The 19303-nt window shown below is 39.1% G+C and overlaps 1 protein-coding gene across 1 annotated transcript in view; it reads left to right on the top strand.

The window, feature by feature from the left end:
• LOC132815389 (sperm-associated antigen 1-like) overlaps positions 1-19303 on the top strand; it is a 127116-nt gene that overhangs the window by 88083 nt on the left and 19730 nt on the right. Inside the window, exons 13-16 of the mRNA XM_060824281.1 lie at positions 7589-7764; positions 11421-11562; positions 15526-15652; positions 16560-16736. Of these exons, the coding sequence (XP_060680264.1) occupies positions 7589-7764; positions 11421-11562; positions 15526-15652; positions 16560-16736 (622 nt within the window). The remainder of the gene's footprint in view (positions 1-7588; positions 7765-11420; positions 11563-15525; positions 15653-16559; positions 16737-19303) is intronic.

Genomic DNA, 19303 nt, shown 5'->3' with positions numbered 1-19303 from the left:
CTGCTCTCCATCTGCTCCCGTCCCTCTTCTCATTCTTTTAATAATGCTGTATTTGAAAAAAGATACCTACCACTGTACCATGTCTTCGATCTTATTGTGCAGATGACATGAGGTCAGGATCAAGTTTATCACATCATTCTTTGTAGGCTTTAGCAACTGTAAATAACTTTGAAAAACACTGTATACCTGTACACTAAAAATAACTGGTAGAAATCAATCTTCAGGCTTAGGGGTGGGTGCAGGGAGAGGTGCAGATTAAGGAGGTGGCGGGAGCAGAGTGGTGACGGTGGGGATAGGTGAAGACATGCAGAGGGTATGACCTGGTTGGTCACTGGGAGGAATGAATCTATGAGGTGGTGAGAGGAGTGGAATGGAGAGGGAGGAGCTGGGAAGGGAGTCAGGGGATAAGAAGGAAGCTTATTAGAAATTGGAAAATTCAATGTTGAGTCCTCCGGGCTATAGGCTGCTCAAATGGAAGGTGAAGTGTTGTTCCTCCAATTTGCAGTTTGGTTTGTTTTGGTAATAGAGGAGACCAAGATGTTCATGTCGGAAAGAGAGTGGGAAGGGGAATTAAAATGCATGGTGACTGGGAGGTCCGGTCAGTCCCTGCAGGATGAGATGCTCTGCGAACCGTTCCTTAAGTTTACGTTTCGTCTCCATAATGTAGAGAAGACCACATCGGGAGCACCTGATGCAATAAACTAGGTTGGAAGAGAGGAAGGTGAACCTCTTTCTCACTTGGAAGGACTGTTTGTCCCTTCCCCGATTCCCTTCTCAGCCTTTCCCCCTCCTGCCACCCCTCCCAGTCACCTATCGAATTCATTCCTCCCATTGACCAGTCGTACCCTCTACCTATCTTCACCTATCCCTACTTCACCACCCTTTCTCTGCCACCCTATTTATCTGCAGCTCTCCTTACACCCACCCCCAGTCCTGAAGAAAGGTTACACCTGAAATGTTAACTTCTCCACTTCCTGATGGTGCCTGGCTTGCTGTGTTCTTCCAATCTCCTGCTTGTCTACTTTGGATTCCAGCATCAGCAGTTTATTTTCCCTCTAGTAGAAATAAATCTGCAACTAATTTGAAAGTATTTGATGATCCCTTTAAATAGGACAAGTGCGGGTTGTTGCTGAACATGTGTTCAGTCTTGCAAGTAACTAAGAGAGAGCATTAGTTGGAACTTTGAACTCCAAAATGTCCATGTTCTTATCAGGTCAGCTTTATGCACTGATTGACATTGCAATCTTCCTTCTCTTGCTTCACTTGAAAGTGTATGTGTACATTTTGTGCACCATCTTGACTCTTTTTTATGCTTATTGTACTCAAAAATGAGGCACTACACATCCATATTTTACATCAATATAATTTATAGCACAAATATAAGTCATTCAGTTGAACAAACAATGCTATAGATAAGCTTTCTCCTACTCTATTTACTTCATCTAACCCTATAGGCCAATCAGTAGTTTCCCTTATCTGCATTCACACTGTTTCTTTCAACCATACCATGAGGAAGCAAGTTTTACATTATTTCTTGAAAGTTAATGTTTCAGGTCGGTGATCTTCCATCAGATCCTCCTGCCTATTATAACTATTTTACAATCAAGATTAATATTGCTCCTCTAATTGCAGTTTGCACTGCCTTTTATTAGGAGAGAAAATAATATTAAGGTGAAATATGATTCCTGTTGTATTCTCCCATATTAATGCATGTGTTGCATGATAAAAAATACTGCTGCATTGTCCTAGACTAGTAGGATCTCTATTGGGAGTCTCTAAGAATGGAAAGCATGGCTGTAAGTTAAGATAGTGCTTCAGTGTTTGTAGAAGTTCCCCATTTCATGTCTAAGTAGTCTGAGATCTGGCCAGTGATAGATATAAGATTGTGAGAGGCCAGGAGATGGATGAAATTTCTAACATTTTGAATTATCTTGACCCTCCCCCCTTGTAAACTAATTGAATGTCATCCTCAGTTGTGTAGCAGTTGATGATGTTTGTGCTGACTGCTTTAGTAAATTCCTTCATATGATTGAACCTACCGGCTTCTGCTCTTCAGCTAAAACTACTTTAATAAATGTATCCTCAGTTTTGGAATCCTCCCCACAAAATTGCTCCTCATAAGATATCTGCTATTGCAAAATTGAATTGTATTAACTGTAATCTTTTAAAGTGTGTTTGTACCATTCTACAATATGACTCTAAAAGTGTGTTGATATTTAATCACCATAACCTGTACATTTGTGGACATAACCTATTTTGATTAAATTACTGCATAAGATGATGATTTACACCATGGTAGTTATCTCTGCATGGGTCATGGGCCCTGTTGTAGAACGGTAGTAGTGCCCTTATCTCTGAACCAAGAGGCCTGGGTTCAAGTCCCACCTGCTCCAAAGGTGTGTAATAACATCTCTGAATAGGTTGATTAAAAAAAAAGTATAATTACTCATCACTTGTAAGAATTCTCAACCTTTTAGTTTTAAACAAAATTGTGCCAGAAATATTTATATAAATATCTTGCAGAATTATTTTGAGAATTCAAGATCCTGTGGCTTTGACTATATTAATGAATCTCTGGGAAAGGTGACCTGGCTGAATTCCCAAGGCACACATCTGGATAAAGTAAACCTCTATAATGGTTACTTGACAATCAAATAAATTCAGATTAAAGTTCTGACTGAGCATAACTGTAAGGTTGTGTTCACTTCAGAATCAAATTATATGAACTTGAGTACCAGCATCTTCATTACATTGGCAGGATGCATTTTGCCAATATTAAAGTGATTGTTTTGTACTTGCATTATGCGAGTGGGAAATTCACTTTGAAAAGTAAATTTATTCTAGCAAATGTAAGTATTGCACATTAAAAATAAATAATATTACTTTGATTTACTTGGATTGGGCACCATTAGTTCAAGAAGGATGAGGAGAAATAGTAAATGTGTCACTTCTATGCTGGCTAATTTAAGGATTTCACTCAAGTCATCAATGTTATTAACTGATGAATCATTCATTGATGCATAAAACAAATCCCCAATGCCTGTTTGCTCTCACAAGCAATTTATTTTTCTTTGGGCAACAAACAACAGAAATGCAATTTTACAGATTGCATCTGTACAACTCATTTAACATATTTCCCTGCCCAAAAGCTTTCTCAATACTAGTTTCTTTTTCTAACTATCACTACTGAATTCTGATATCAGAACAGAACTCCCAGGCAATTAACACATTGCTTCTGCTTTAAGACAGTCGGCTATCCCTTCAGGTAATTGATTGGGCCATACCTTTGTTAGTCCTGCTGTACCTCCAATAGGAACCTCAGAATCATCCCACCTTGACTCTGGGCCAACTACCAATCTTCACTTTGAGAATCTTAAAGACAGGCTGGCGAAAAATGAACCTTGGCCCTGTGGCTTCACTCATATTTACATGCAGTGGTCAAGAAATGTCAGCAATAATGATTTGAAAATGAAGGCGAAGGGAATATATTCAATTTAGCCATTCCAAAGACACATAATCCTCCAAACAAGCCAATGATCATTCTATTTATCCATCTTATTCCCATAATCCATTCATTTCCTTTTCCTTCATTCACCTAAAACAATCTAATCTTGAATGTTGTTGAAGTTTCTGTCTCAACAGTCTGTTTCAACCTTTAACCATAGAAATGAATTCAGGTTTACAATTAGCAATGTAAAAATGTTTCTCCTGCTGACTCTTTCACCTTGCTTATATATAGTCTTATACCAAGGCCTTATATTCATGATCTTTTTACTATTGAAAAGCATTACTTTGATTTTATTCTGCTGTGTTGCCATAATCTACATTGTTCTAACAAAAATAAGTTTAGGAATGTGAAGCATTACATTGCTTTGCTGCCTCATTTATCTTCCTGTTTCTGCAGGTATTGTGCCCAAAATGGTAGGATAGCAGAGGGAAATTTTAGGGCAAGTCTCTGAGTAACTCTTGCGCAAACAAGGTTTCTTGAGCAGGGATGATTTATGACACCACTGCACAATCCAATTACATTATTTGAATAAGGATATAATACCAGCTAATCACAGTGCACCTGTGTTGAATCAACACTTTGGGTTCTGAGACCTAGGAATGTGCTACTGAGCAACAGTTGCAAAGATTGTGATCATGGGGTGCTCATTGTGAAACTATACCCTGGAGAAGGATGGCTCCCAACCAAAATAAGGGGAATCCTAAAGGGGAACGTCCTGAAGGCTCAGCAGAGAAGAACTTTTATAACTAACCAGTTGAAACATTCAACAGTATGATAACTCTTGAGTAGGAAATGTAACCTCTTCAGTTATCCTGTATGTATCCATGTCACACCCTTAGAAATATGAGCTCACTTTCAACACCTTACATTTTTCAAGTGACTGTGTTGTTTTATGGCACCTAATGAACTATGTTACATATTGTTGCAAACACACCCCTTGTACACTTAAATTTCAGTGCAACCAGGTTATTAATTTACCCCAAACAAACAGAATGCTGGAGAAATTCAGACTGAAAAAGAGTCATTTAAAATTTGACAAACTAAACTTTGTTTCTCTATGTAGGATCAAATTGCTGCAGATAAAATATGAACTAAAAACAAAAAGGTGTTGGAGATCATTGGAGCTAAAGTGAAGTGTGGAGGGCACAGCATTTATGCAATATTGGATTGGGGGGGTGTGTGGGGTTGTAGTTGGAGGAAGGGTTTGAAGAGATGATGTCAACATTATTGCTCAATCCAGCCATGCCTCTACCACTCAATTCCGCCTCACAGTAGCCACTGAACAGTGTTAGTGGAGAACTGATTGCATTAATTGAAATGGAAAAGATGCTCCCTCACTTCTCCTTAATCAATGACTAAATTTGTTAAAATTCAAGGCTGTAAGGAGCCCTGATGAAAGGTTCCAACCTAAAACGTTGACTCTCCTACCGCTGTGATGCTACTTGATCTGCTGTGCTTTTTCCAGCTCCAAATTTTATTGATTCCAACATCCTGATATAAGCTCCTTTGTACTCTCTCTAATGCTATCACATCCTTCCTTTTGTGAGGTGACCCAGTATTCCAGCTGTGGCCTAACCAATGCTGTGTACAACTCCAACATTACCTGCCTGCTCTTATACTCTGTGCCACAACTGATGAAAGCAAGTGTCCCAAGAGAAATATGAAGAGCAATCAAAAGGGAACAAGAATAGCAGCAAACAGTTATAGAATCGTACAGCATGGAAACAGGCCCTTCAGCCCAACATCCTTGTTGACCAGACTTCCTAAACTGAACTAGTCCCATTTGTCTGCATTTGGCCCATATTCCTATAAACCTTTTCTATCTATGAACCTCTCCAAATTTTTTTTAAAAGTTGTAATTGTACCCACCTCTCCCATTTTCTCTGACTACTTGTTCCATATATGCATCACTTTCTGTTTGAAAAACAGGCCCTTGTTTTAAAAGACCCCTCAGATCCTTTTTAAATCTTGTCCCTCTCACCTTAAACCTTTGCCCTCTAGTATTGGGCTCCACTTCTCTTAGGAAAAGACTGTGGCTATTCACCTTATCTATGCCCCTCATGATTTTATAAACCTCTGAGGTCACCCCTCCACCTTCAGGAAAAGGGCCCAGTCTGTTCAGAAAACTGAAACCTTCCAGGCTCAGTAACTTCCTTTTAACTTTTTTTTGCACCCCTTCCATTTTTATAACAGGGCGACCAGAATTGTAAGCAAAATGTGGTTTTTGCCAATGTCTTGTACAGATGTGACATAATGTCCAAACTCCTGAACACAGTGCTCTGACTAATGAAGGCAAGCATGCCAAACACCACCTTCACCACCCTGTCTACCTGTGATGCTATTTTCAAGGAACTATGTACATGCAATCCTAGGTCTCTCTGTACGACAACACTGTTCAGGGCCTGACCATTAACTATGTAAGTTCTGCCCATGTTAGTTTTGCTAAAATGCAACACCTCACATTTATCTAGATTAAACTCTATCGGTCATTCTTCAGCCCACTGGACTAATTGATCAAGATCCTGTTATAGAGTCATAGAGATGTACAAAATGGAAACAGAACCCTTGGTCCAATTCGTCCATGCCTAACCTAATCCAATTCCATTTGCCAGCATATGGCCCATATCCTTCTAAACCCTTCCTATTCATGAAACAATCCAGATGTCTTTTAAATGCTGTAATTGTATCAGCTTCCACCACTTCCTCTGGCAGCACATTCCACACACACCCACCCTCTATGTGAAAAAGTTGCCCCTTAGGTCTCTTTTATATTTTTCCCCCCTCACCCTGAACCTATGCCCTTTAGTTCTGGACTCCCGCACCCCAGGGAAATGACCTTGTCTGTTTTTCATATCCTTGCCCCTCATTATTTTATAAACTTCTATAAGGTCACTCTTCAGCTTCTGGCTCTTCAGGAAAAATTCAGCCTATTCAGCCTCTCCCTATAGCTCAAATCCTACAACCCTGGCAACATTCTTATAAATCTTTTCTGAACCCTTTCAAGTTTCACAACCTTCTTCTGATAGGAAGGAGTCCAGACTTGCATTTAATATTTCAAGAGTGGCCTAACCAATGTCCTGTACAGCCGCAACATGACCTCCCAACTCCTATACTCAATACTCTGACCAAAAATGGAAAGCATACCAAACGCCTTCACTTTTCTGTCTACCTGCAACTCTACTTTCAAGGGACTATGAACCTGTACTCCAAGGTCTCTTTGTTGAGCAACATTCCCTATGATCTTACCATTAAGTGTATAAGTCGTGCTCTGATTTGCTTTTCCAAAATGCAGCACCTCACATTTGTCTAAATTAAACTCCATCTGCCATTCCCCGGCCCATTGGCACATCTGATCAAGATCCTATTGTAATCTGAGGTAACTTTCTGATGAACAGTAATAGACCATCACCATTTCCTCCTACTGTCAAGACAATTGTGTATCAAATTGGCTAGCTTGCCCTGGATTCATTGTGCAAGTACTGCAGACAGACTGTAGACCGTAGTCACAGGAGAACTGAGAGAGCCGTGGGTTCCTACCCAAGAGCCAGAATGTCAGACTGTTCAACTGCTGGTATTGGAAAAATAAAAGGTGAACAAATATCTGTCCCTGCCTTCACTTTACTCTTCTGTCGGCAAGACTGCCTTTTAGATACAAATCAGTTCTTGGTGCAAGAGAGGAAAAATGTGTCATCCTAGGTCTTCCAATCACCAGTTGTAAGAATTTTTGTATTTTGGTCTTTTTTTAAAATTTTTTTTAAGCAACTGGAACCGTATTTTTTTGTTATCTCTTTTATTGTGAAATTTTAGTAAAAGATGTGTAGAATAATGATGTGATTGTGTATTCATTCATTATTCCATCCATAAACTCAGCAAATAGTTCCTGAAGCCTGTGCATATCTGATTATAAAATTGTGCAGAGATCGAGCATATTGGGTTCTCTGCCAAAGTTTACACATTGTTGTCGGAATTTAGAAAATTGGCATTGCGTACCTGGAAAATCTGTCCTAAGTTCTGTGCTTCCTAGCAGTATCCTTTAGATAAGTTCAAATGGTTTTAATGACCATGCAATTTTCCTTGCAGGATAACTAAGACACTAATAGAAGAAGATGGTGTAAACTGGAGAGAAAAAGTATCAGCAATCCCAGTAGTCCCTGTATCTGCACAGCAACATAGGTGGGAGAACGATTCTATTTCCCATGCTGCTGGAAGTAAAATCCAGATGACTAATGAAAACCAACACACATCTCCAAACCATGGTAATGGCAAACACATCAACTATTATTGGTATTGTTGAAAATAATTTTGACTTATGATTATGAAATGTTGATCTCATCATATATAGAAATTTGCCTAGATGGCCAGAATGAGTATTTACAATTGTAACTGAAACAAAATGCTCTGAGTTTAGTAGATGCCAACTTCAACCCATCACTTGCAGTCAAATTGCTAACTGAGATCGGCTTTGGCCTGGATTTCTGCGTCACGTTGCAAGAGCTGAATACATAATCCAAGCCAACATTTTAGTGCAGTACTGCAGGACTAATGTATTTTGGAGGTTCCTTCTTTTGAATGAGACTAAGTCTGATATGCCTGGGCCAATGGACAAAAAATGGTAGCATTATTTGAAGACTGAAGACCTGGCCAGCATTTAGCCCACATTCAACAAAACCCAAGATATATTACTTTAACTTTTATCTTTCTTTGCTGTTGTGGGACTTTGTTATGAAAAACTTGACTGCCACATTTGTCACAACACAATAATGACTACAATTTAAATGCCTTTAATTGGCTGTTAAGTTACGGCACGGTGGCACAGTGGTTAGCAATGCTGCCTCACAGCGCCAGAGACCCGGGTTCATTTCCCGCCTCAGGCGACTGACTGTGTGGAGTTTGCACATTCTCCCTGTGTCTGCGTGGGTTTCCTCCAGGTGCTCCGGTTTCCTCCCATAGTCCAAAAATGTGCAGGTTAGGTGAATTGGCCATGCTAAATTGCCCATAGTGTCAGGTGAAGGGGTAAATGTAGGGGAATGGGTCTGGGTGGGTTGCGCTTCAGTGGGTCGGTGTGGACTTGTTGGGCCGAAGGGCCTGCTTCCACACTGTAAGTAATCTAAAAAAAAAGATGTGCTGAGAATATAGCTTGCAGTTTTATAATATCTTTTATTTCTTAACTTGATATCTGGCATAACTGTGATGTTGCAATTTAAAAATTTGTATTTATATAGCACTTTTTCACATTTCACAGACAGACAAAAATACGCGGTGAACCATAAAAAGCAAAACCAGGAGATATAGTCTAAAACTTGATCAAAGAAATGACATTTAAAAATAGTTCTAAACAAGAGGGAGGGAAGGCAGTATTATCTATGAGGAAATTAAGGGTGTGTGCCTAAAAAGCTTAAATCCTGGTTACTAATGAGGAATGTGAGCACCTTAAAATAAATTCCTTTGGCATTGTTCATAGCTGTTTATTTTGTGTGTTCTGATTAAAAAGTATGTTTTGAATATTGAACATCCAAAATAACTGCTGTGTGTGTATTGAGACTGACATCTGCTTAACATTAATGTTTTCCCACCCTATCGTTTTTAGATGATACATAACATATAATACAATTAATTATTATTTACTACTCAATAACTGAATGCCACAATCTAGGCGTATTTACCCTGAATTCCAAGTATTTCTAAAACTATTTGGCTCATTGGATCAACATTGTGGTGTCGCATTTTACACTAAGTGAGAACTATTAGTACTGTTGATCGGACAGTTATGGCCGCCTCTCCTGACAAGCCTGGTGCATTGCTGCCTCTATCTAGCAGCCTTGTACATCCTTTGTGGACCATCTCACCTTGCCTTATTCCTCTGCTCTGTCTAACATCAACTCTACCCCATGTAAATACCACACACACAATGCTACATGCATGATTGGTATAGTTATTGTTCTTGCCTTCTGGCATACGTGCCTGCTGTACTGCATGAGCATGAGCTTGCCTTTATTAACCCAGGAATGCTTGGGCCACGTTCATCCTCTGGTGCAAGTCTCTGCCGTTGGTCAGGTACTTGTGCAGGAGATGCCTCTGTTCCCTCAGATGTGAAATTTGCTCATCTGTCCTCTTGTCTCTGCCAATGGAGCGTGGACTTTCCATCCTTCCTTATAAGATGTCTCACAAAAACAATTCACACTTTAGTGGGATTACACTTGTGTGTTTTTTGCAAAATTGTAATTTTCCCTGTACTGTTTCTACATCAGCTGCAAACGATTACTCCCTTAGCTAGGCCACAGTGACAGGCCAGTTTAAAAAAAGAGCCTAATTACACATACCTGTAACAGGAAAATCAGGTTGTTCCAGCAGCAGCAGTATTATACTGTCTCAGGTTGTTGTCACCGATATTCCTCCACATTTTTAATCTTTCTCCATAGCTATCTGGATAATGACTTCAGATATGCGTCATTTTCCTCACATGTTGATTGAAAAGAGCCCTCAATTTTATAACTATGACACTACAATTGGGAGAAACAAATGATGCACTCTTTCAATAATTTTCATATTGTTTGTATTTTTGTGCTCCTTTTAAACTATTCTTGCACTTAGTAATGTACCAAGTGCAGTACAATAATAACTAATAACAGTGTTGAGAAATTGATGCAAAGAAATGCTTTTTAACTGGAGATTATGGGAGCTATGTTTTCATTGGTTAATCAATGTAAGGACTCATGGCAACCAGTTTGTGTACCACACTCCATATTGGAAAGGCGCAGCAGGTCAGGCAGCATCCAAGGAGCAGGAGAATCAACGTTTCAGGCATAAGCCCTTCTTCAGGCTTCAGGCTTATGCCTGAAACGTCGATTCTTCTGCTCCTTGGATACTGCCTGACCTGCTGCGCTTTTCCAGCAACACATTTTTCAGCTCTGATCTCTAGCAACTGCATTCCTCACTTTCTCCATATTGAAAAGCCCCAGTAAAGCGCTTTATTTCTGCTATGCTTTTATTTAGGGGATTAAGGAAGGTGATGAGGATAATGTATTTAATGCAATCTAAATACATGGATTTTAGCAATAGCCTACATGGATGACCACTCAAAGATAAAATTTCATCAGATCCAGGGAAAAGAGAGAAACTGGATGCTAAATTTGTTCAGAGGTAGGAAGCAAAAGTAATGATAGGTGTTTTTGTGATTAATAGGGTTCACAGGCCTCAGAATTTAGCCCCTTGCACTTCATGTTATGTCCCAATGATTTCGACGATTGTAGGGAACACATGAAGAGATTTGCAGTCAACAGTAAAGTTGGCCATATGATGTGATGAAGAAAACTGCATAAAGCAAGAACATGTAGAAGGATATCAGAGGGGCAGAAGAATGGCAAATGAAATGCAATCAGGAGAGGTGGAAGGTAATGCATTTGGGAGAACAAGCAAGGCAATGAATACACAATAAATGGTAGAATTCTGAGAGGTGTGAAGGATGTGAGGGACCTTGGATTGCATGTCCATATAGTCACCGGAAAGTAGATAAGGTGCAAGGAGCATTGGTTAGCTTATTTAGCTGGATGTCTCTTTGCAAAGCAGAGTGAGCCAACAATGCAGGTTCAATCCCCATACTCATGTCACCATTACAAGTCCTGCTGGTGATCAAGGTAGAAATCCTCATTGCACAAAAAAAATACTCAGTGCCAAAAACTGAAAGGCTCCACACCAAGAGCACGAAGGGGAGATTAGGCAGGATGATATATTGTTTGGCTGGCACAAACATGATGGATCAAAAGGCCTGCTATTTCTACATACAATAAATATTCTGATCGCTTTCTAAAGGACTATCACATATGCAGCATCATATGCTTGAAGATCTTTAATGTCTCAGATTTATAACTGAATATTTATTTTAAAAGTTTCTGTTTTGTTTGAATTCTTCCAGGTAAAAATGTAGAAGAACATTTTATTTCCTTGAAGCAGGAAGGTAATAGTTTTGTGAAGATGACCCAGTACAAAGAAGCCATTGCAAAGTACAGTGAATGCTTAAAATTGAAAATCAATGAAAGCACAATTTATACAAACCGGTGAGAAATATAATTTTATACTCTTTTAAGATTTATAACTTCATAGTACAATATAAGAAAAGGACTTATAGGAATGTAATCACAAAGAAGAAGCTCCCATGATAGCTGATGCACTAACTTAACAGAACACACCCTGGCTATTTGAATTCTTTAAACCCCTATTTGGTCTGAAGTACCCTTTAGGTGCAATGGTATATGTAGTTTGAAGTGAGTCTCTACTAAAAAATAATCCCTTGTATTCAAGGCAGTCTTTCTTCACATTTTGTGATGAAGAATATATTGTCATGATTACTGTTGTTACTGTACTGTTCTCACTTGTGTGGCAACATAGTAGAAGTAAATCAAAGGGGTATGGTCTAAAATTCCTGGCAGAGTAGTGCCTCACACAGGTAAATGCAAGTTAGAAAATAAACCCTGTAGGCACATGCACAGTTTTAACATTGTCGAGACAAACCATCTCTCATTTATCATCTCAAGTATTACATCAACTGACTCTGTGCCAAGTGCTACATTCTGTCGGAAAGTTTTGTACATGGTACTCAGCTCACCCACATTAAATAAGTATGATGTGACTTAAACCCTTACCCTGAGCAGTTGAAGTTGGGTTTGTAAAAGTTATTGGTTTGGTTGATTTTTTTTCAACAAAAAATATTGGTTGGATTTTCTACTTGCATTAATCTCTGTTGTATTGGAAGCGATCATTTTGCATCTTCCTTATTTATTGAAATTGAAACGCGATGGTAAGTCATTTTGTAATTCCTATAGCTGTACAAGTTTAGATAATTTAAAAAGGAACACCAAAGGTAAGATGCTGACTCCTTAACCATAGAATATTTCACAACTTACAGACATTCCTGGTCTGGCATGTCAAACAAAGTTTGGGATTGCCAAATCAGGCATGTGACACATGCCGCATTTTCATTACAGAAAGGAGGCATTAAGTGGAATGGTATAAAACCCTTATCAGGTGTGAGATTCTCCTTTCTTTCATAAATCATAAAGAGAAATGGGTGCCAATTTAATTTGGCATTCTTGCCCCACAAGTGCCGAGCAATGATCATTTCCAACAAGTGAGAATATAATCAACTGTCCTTGACAATGGTGACTTTTGCAGAGATGGTAAGACATTGACAATATCACTGGAGAGTATCTAGTGGAATTTAAATCCAATTGAATCAAGAATTGAAAACTAATCTCAGTACTGGTGATTGAGAAGCTATAATTTTATTGTTTTCAAAATCTGGTTCACAAATGTCCTTTAGTGAAGAAAGACTGCCTTGAATACAAGTAAATCTGCCATCCCTGCCTCGTCTCCAGATCTACAGCAATGTATTTGATTCTTAACTACTGTTTGAAAGGTCGAGCAAGCTATTAGTTCAAGAACATTTAGTGATGGAGTATAAATGCCTAAGTCTCAACAAAAAATAATTTTAAAAATGAGTAATTACATCACTGAATCCCTCACCATCAACATCCATGGGGGTGAACATGGACTGAAACTAAACATTACAATGTGTAACTTACCACCTAACATCCCAAGGCCTGTCCACCATCCACAAGGCATAAGCATGTTTGAATACTTGAATGAGTGCAGCTGTAATTGCACTCAAGAAGAGTGACATCATCCAAGACAAAGCACCCAGCTTGTTTGCACCCCTCCCCATCCCACCACCTTTATCATTCACTCCCAACACCACTGTCACGCTGTGGCAACAGTATATACCACCTACAGGATGCCCTACAACAACTCACCAAAGCTCCATCAACAGCACTTTCCAAACCTGAAACCTTCTACCACCTAGAAGGACAAGGACAACAGATGCACCTGCTTGCATGTTCCTCTCCTAGCCATACATCATCCTGAAGTGATAGGTAAGGTAGTCAAGAAAGGAGTCAAAATCCTGGAACTCCATTCCTAATAGCATTGTGATGTGACTATTCCCCTCCCCGAGTGAATATCAGTTCGAGAGACAGCTAACCACCATCACCTCACTTAAAGATGAGCAACAAATGCTGGTCTGAATAACAATGAATAATAAAAAACTCTTCCTGATGACAGAAATTACAGTTATTTATAGCCAGGTCCATCTATATTTACTGTCTCTGCAATGGCCTTCACAATAAGGTACCAAGACGCCCTCCCCAGACCCCCTCTCCACTGTACGTCCTGCAGCAAAATTTCCAAATTTCTGTGAGCAATTATTAGTCATGGTATTGCATGAACTAGGTTTGTCACATTGTAAAATCACTTCAAGAGATTTTCGGTAAAGTTGTGTCATGGCCCAACTTCTTGCTTTACTCAGAGGTATGCTACTGCAGTCCAGCAGTGACTTTTCCTGTGTTCCTTTGTTGCCTCTCTCCCTCTGAGGATATACTAGACTCCATTTAGTGATGTTCAGCACAATTGAGATCATGATCAAGCATTGTAGAAGGATTGAGTGCGATCATTCCATGGTACTGCATTTTAGTATTTCCAACAATGAAACCCTGCTCCGCCTCCATCTTGTCAGCAGATATGCTGGAGTTGAGTAAAAATGTGAGGAAAAATGGATTTTATTTTGAACTACGTTTGGAGCATTTAGTTGATAGTAAACCTTACAACAATGGTATGAATTTATATATCATGGCTTATTTAAACAGAAAAAGTCATCCCAAACTGTTTCACAATGGCACCATTCCAAATGAATGCCAGGCCAAAGAAGGAACTATTTGTAGACATGATCCAAAGCTTGATGAATATTGCAAATATTAAGGAATGAATTAAAGGACGAGAAGGTAGAGAGGCATTGGAAAATGGGAGGGAATATCAGACTATTGGACCCAGATGACTGAAGGTACAGTCACCAATTGGGGCCCAGGTGAGGGCTCAGATCCACATGAAGATTTCTGGGTTTGTAGAGAGAGTAAATGTTAAGCTGATAGGGAATGCTTTCAAGTGTAACTCTCAGAGAGATCAGATCACAATTATAAAACCAAACTGAAAGGAATGTATTTTGAAGAATTGTGGTTGCTAGCTTTGTTCTAAATCCATCCCACTTAGCACAGTGCTCCAGTGAGATAAAAAAAGTAATTGTTGAGAACTCACAGAAATTCCTTCTCTCATGATTGCAATTCATTGTGCCACCACTATGGTGGGTCTGGAATTATATGCAAGAACAGCAGATTTTCTTCCCTGCAGACGTTAATGAATAGTATTCCAATTGTTTTATTACATTTTAGTGCATTACTGAAACTAACATTTATTTACATATTTAATAATTAAATTTATATTCTACCAGCTGCCATGCTGTGACTTGAACCTTTATATCCTGAGGATTAGACTGGGCCTCTATTAGTAGTCAGTAACATTACCACTGTGCTACCAATCATTTGATCTTCATGGTCTCCAATCAACCATACCAGGGTAATGTTTTAGTAAAATGCATGAAACTGAAACTCCACTCCTATAGCCTCAAAGATGCACTTATAAAGGCTATACTATGGTCGACCTGGAGGTGGTGAAGTAGGTGTATGGACTTCAATTTAGGATGCTGTGCAATTGAATACCTACCCTACTATGATTTTATGAATGGCAGGGAATGTTCAGGTGTTCCACCCACTCAAGACCAATTAAGGCATGAAATGTATAATTAATGCCTACTTAGGAGCCACCCGTTGCCATTGCTCAGATTTTACAGATAGCCAAAGAGACCTGAACCCACCATAGCCCACTGGGTTTGTTCGAGTGGACTGCTGGCTGTTGAAGGTGTAGGATATTTCTCACATCCTTTTCTTATGTATGAAGATCTAAATCCCAGGTTTTGTAATTTCATTATGAAGGTTCTTGAATGTGAACAATTTACAATTTTTCTTCTCAGTGTTTGGAATTGTTAGGTTCATTAAATGAATCTGGAAATTTCTCAAGCTGTCACAAATGAATATTATTAAAGAAATGTGATTTAGTTTGCTTTGTATTTTTCTTAGAGCTCTATGTTATTTGAAACTGAATCAGTATAAGGAGGCTGAAGAGGACTGTAATACAGCTCTGCAGTTGGAGCCCGCTAATATAAAAGCATTTTACCGAAGAGCCCTGGCTTACAAAGGGTTAAAAGTAAGACACTGGATTAATTACATCAAATGAACACTGTAATTTTTTTGTTTAGTAAATTAATAGTTGTGCTGTGTGCAGAGATCTTGGCAACTTATAGGATTCTGGAAATCCTGTACTAAGATTGTTCCATAACCATCATTCATGGTCAGGTCAACCTAGTTATATAAAAAGGAGTGATGACCCACAATGCAAAATGGCAACTGCCCATGAGCAGTTATGACCAGCGATATCAACTGGCTGTGGCATGACCAGACACATTCCAAAAGCCTTCTTATCATAATCAGTGCGAGGCTGCTAATGAGGGTTTGAGGAGGCAAGGCCCCAGTGGGAGCATGACAGAGGGCGGGAGGGGGTGCAGCACAAAGGCTATGAGTGAGAATAGTTCTGCGGGAAGCCAGAATTTGGAGGGGGGGGTGTCCTGCACCTGAAGTAGTAGGGAACCAGCCTCTTTTTTTCTTTTTGCTTTTGATTGATAGGAAGTTTTGGGGGAGATTGGGAGGCTGCAGGGTGAATTGGAAGGGACACACTTTTTAGAATAAAATTCAGATACAAGCTGTGAATGGACCATGTTGATTTTAGGGGCCAGAGGCATGCAACATTCTGGCATTGTCTGAAAGTCCTGATCAAAGATCCCAACCTGAAATGTTGACTTTCCTGCTCGTCTGATGCTGCTTGACCTGCTGTGCTTTATCCAGCACCACAATTTATCGATTTTGAAAGATAATGAACCTTCCTAAAGGTGCAGGGTACAGAAAACAAAATAGTCCTTTGAAGTTATCCAGTAAAAAAAGCTATATTAATACTCCCATTTTTTAATGAGCGTTGAGCAATAATTGCTGTTCAGATGCTTCAGCCACTTTATCAGAAGCATAGATCCCTGTTCTGTCAAAGTCTTTTTCTTTTCCAGTGCTACAAATCTAGTATTGAAGATCTCAAGAAAGTACTGAAGCTTGATGTAAATGTTGCTGAAGCTCAAAAAGAATTGCTGGAGGTAACAGAACTTTTGAAAAGAGGGGGAGAAGGAGAACCTCTTCACAAGATCAGAAATCAAGAACAACCAAGAAAAAGTATCGAAATAAAGGAGGTAATTTCTTTTCCTAAATCAGCTGATAAGGTTGCAGGATATGTTTTGACACTCCCTAACAGAAGAAACATCTTAGCTGCATCTATCCTGAATATCCCTTTATGAATTGTATAGGTTTCAAAGAGATCACCTCATTCTTTGAAACTCTAGAGAACACAGATCAGTTTCAAAAATCTCTCTTCATAGGACCATTCCGGAAACAAGTCAATGAATCTTTGTAGCATTTCTCTAGCAAAAATATCCTTCCTGAGGTATGGGGACCAAACCGCACACAATTCTTCATAGTTCTAGCCAAACTCCTGTTCACTTGAAGAAAGACTTCACTACTCATCCTCTTAGAAAAAGTGCTATAATTCCATTAGCCTTCCTAATGCCGCATCTGCATGTTGGCCTCTAACCTATTGACAAGGACAGTAGGTTCCTTTGTAGACCTAGACTTTCCAACTTCTTAGCATTTAAAAAATACTCTGCATAGCTGTTCCTCCTACCAAAGTGGATAGATAACCTTAAAGTTTTCCACATAATATTCCTTTGCCATGTTCTTGCCCACTCACTAAATCTGTCCAAATCCTCCTCATACTGTTTTATAGCTTCCTCACAATACACATTCTTGCTTAGCTTTGTGTCATCCACAAATGAGGAAATAATTGTACAATTGGTACCCACATCTAAATCACTCATAACAGCTGAGGCCCAATTACTAATCATGCAGTACCCCACTAATCACAGCCTGCCAATGCAAGAATGGTCCATTTAGTCACACTCTCTTTTCCTGTCTGTCAGCCAGTCTTAATCAGTGCCAGTATGTTACCTCCTATACACAGGCATAATAACCAATCTCCTGTAGGGGACTGTCCAGTTACTTCCCTTAATCAATCCTGTTCGTAACTGTCTCAAAAAAAGTCCAACAAGTTCATCAAGTATGGCTTCTCATTCACAAGTCCATGTTGACTATCTCCGATAAGTTCATTATTATCTGACTGTCAATTTATCACATTCTTTATAATAGATTCCAGCACTTGCCCGACCACTCATGTTGGTCTGCAAAATCTGTAGTTCCCTGTTTTCTCTGTGGATTTCTTCTTAAATAGTGAGGTGATAATTGCTAGCTTCCAATCAGCAAGAATTATTCAGGAATGAGTAACATTTTGGAAGGTGGTCACCTGTGTAACCATTATCTCTGTAACCACCTCCTTCAACACTCTGGGTTGTGGAATATCAGGGCCTTGGGAATTTATCATCTTTGTACCCTATTAATTTCTACAGTATATTGTTTTACTGATACTCATTTCCTTCAACTTTTTGTTCTCCCTATCATTTGGATCTTTAATTCTGGAGATATATTTTATCTTTCTCATTAAAGCCCACATAATCATTTAGATTCTCTGCCATTTTTCTACTCCTAATTATAAATTATTCTCACTCCATCAGTAAGGATCGACATTATTCTTAGCAAAATAGTTCCTTTTTATGTACCTGTAGAAGCTTTTACGGTCTTTCTGTCTACATTTGTATTCAATTCTCCCTTGTCTTATCAGTTTCTTGTCCCTCCTTTTCATTATTCTAAAAACATTTCAGTCATTAGATTTGCTAATTCATGCAACTTTATTGGCCTATTCCTTTAATCTTTTATAATCCTTAAATTCCTTTGTCAATGCAGTTGGCTGACATTTTTTGAGTTTATGTTCCGCGAAGGAATTCATAGATGCTGTAAGCTTTGCGACAGTTGTTTCATTACCATACATTGCCTATGTATATTCATACTTTTTATTGTATTTTTCCATTCCATTCCAGCCAATTTATGTGTCATGCCTTCAATAATTCCCTTATTCATTCATAAAGATTCATTTACAAGAAGATTAATTAACTCTTTTTCATTACGTAACATTAATCCAACACATCTTCCATTGGACTGTCTAATGCACAGCTCTAGAACATCATCCCCAAAGTGTCCAGAAACTTATCCTCCATTGTTTTAGTGCTCAATTAGCTTACCTTGTTTAAATCCAGATGTCACCTGTGATTACTGTGATACCTATGCTACATGCTTTGATCATATCTTGATTAATATAATGCCCCACAATACCACTACTTTAAGATGTTCTCCTATAACGCCGTAGTTGCGTTCCAGCAAAATCCCGCTGGTTTAGAAAATTACTTAATAGGGCCTATGGGAAAAGTAAGGTTAGCGGCAGACCAGGAAAGACTACCACTCAAAACTCACCCAAAAGTCTAACGTAAGATATAGCACAGCCTGAATGAAGATTGAAATCATACTTATTAACGAACAAATGTAAATTTAACACTGTACATTGAAAAAGTGGAAGAAAGCTGCTGTGTGTACAGTACCTCTCACAGCAAGCTGATCTGTTGGTAGCTGACATCGGCACATGCGCAGTATGGCACTAAGATTGGTCCTGACATTGCACATATGTAGAACTGCGCAGAGACTTTGGCACCAACATCGGCGCATGCGCAGAACAGCATGACGACCAGCACATGCACAGAAGAGCACAGACATCAGTGCATTTGCAGAACAGTGCAGACATTGGTCTATTTGCAGAACA

The sequence above is a fragment of the Hemiscyllium ocellatum genome, chromosome 4, assembly GCF_020745735.1.
Source record: "Hemiscyllium ocellatum isolate sHemOce1 chromosome 4, sHemOce1.pat.X.cur, whole genome shotgun sequence".
Classification (NCBI taxonomy): Eukaryota; Metazoa; Chordata; class Chondrichthyes; order Orectolobiformes; family Hemiscylliidae; genus Hemiscyllium; species Hemiscyllium ocellatum.
The sequence above is the reverse complement of the archived record's forward strand: the minus strand, read 5'-3'. Positions and strand labels throughout refer to the sequence as shown.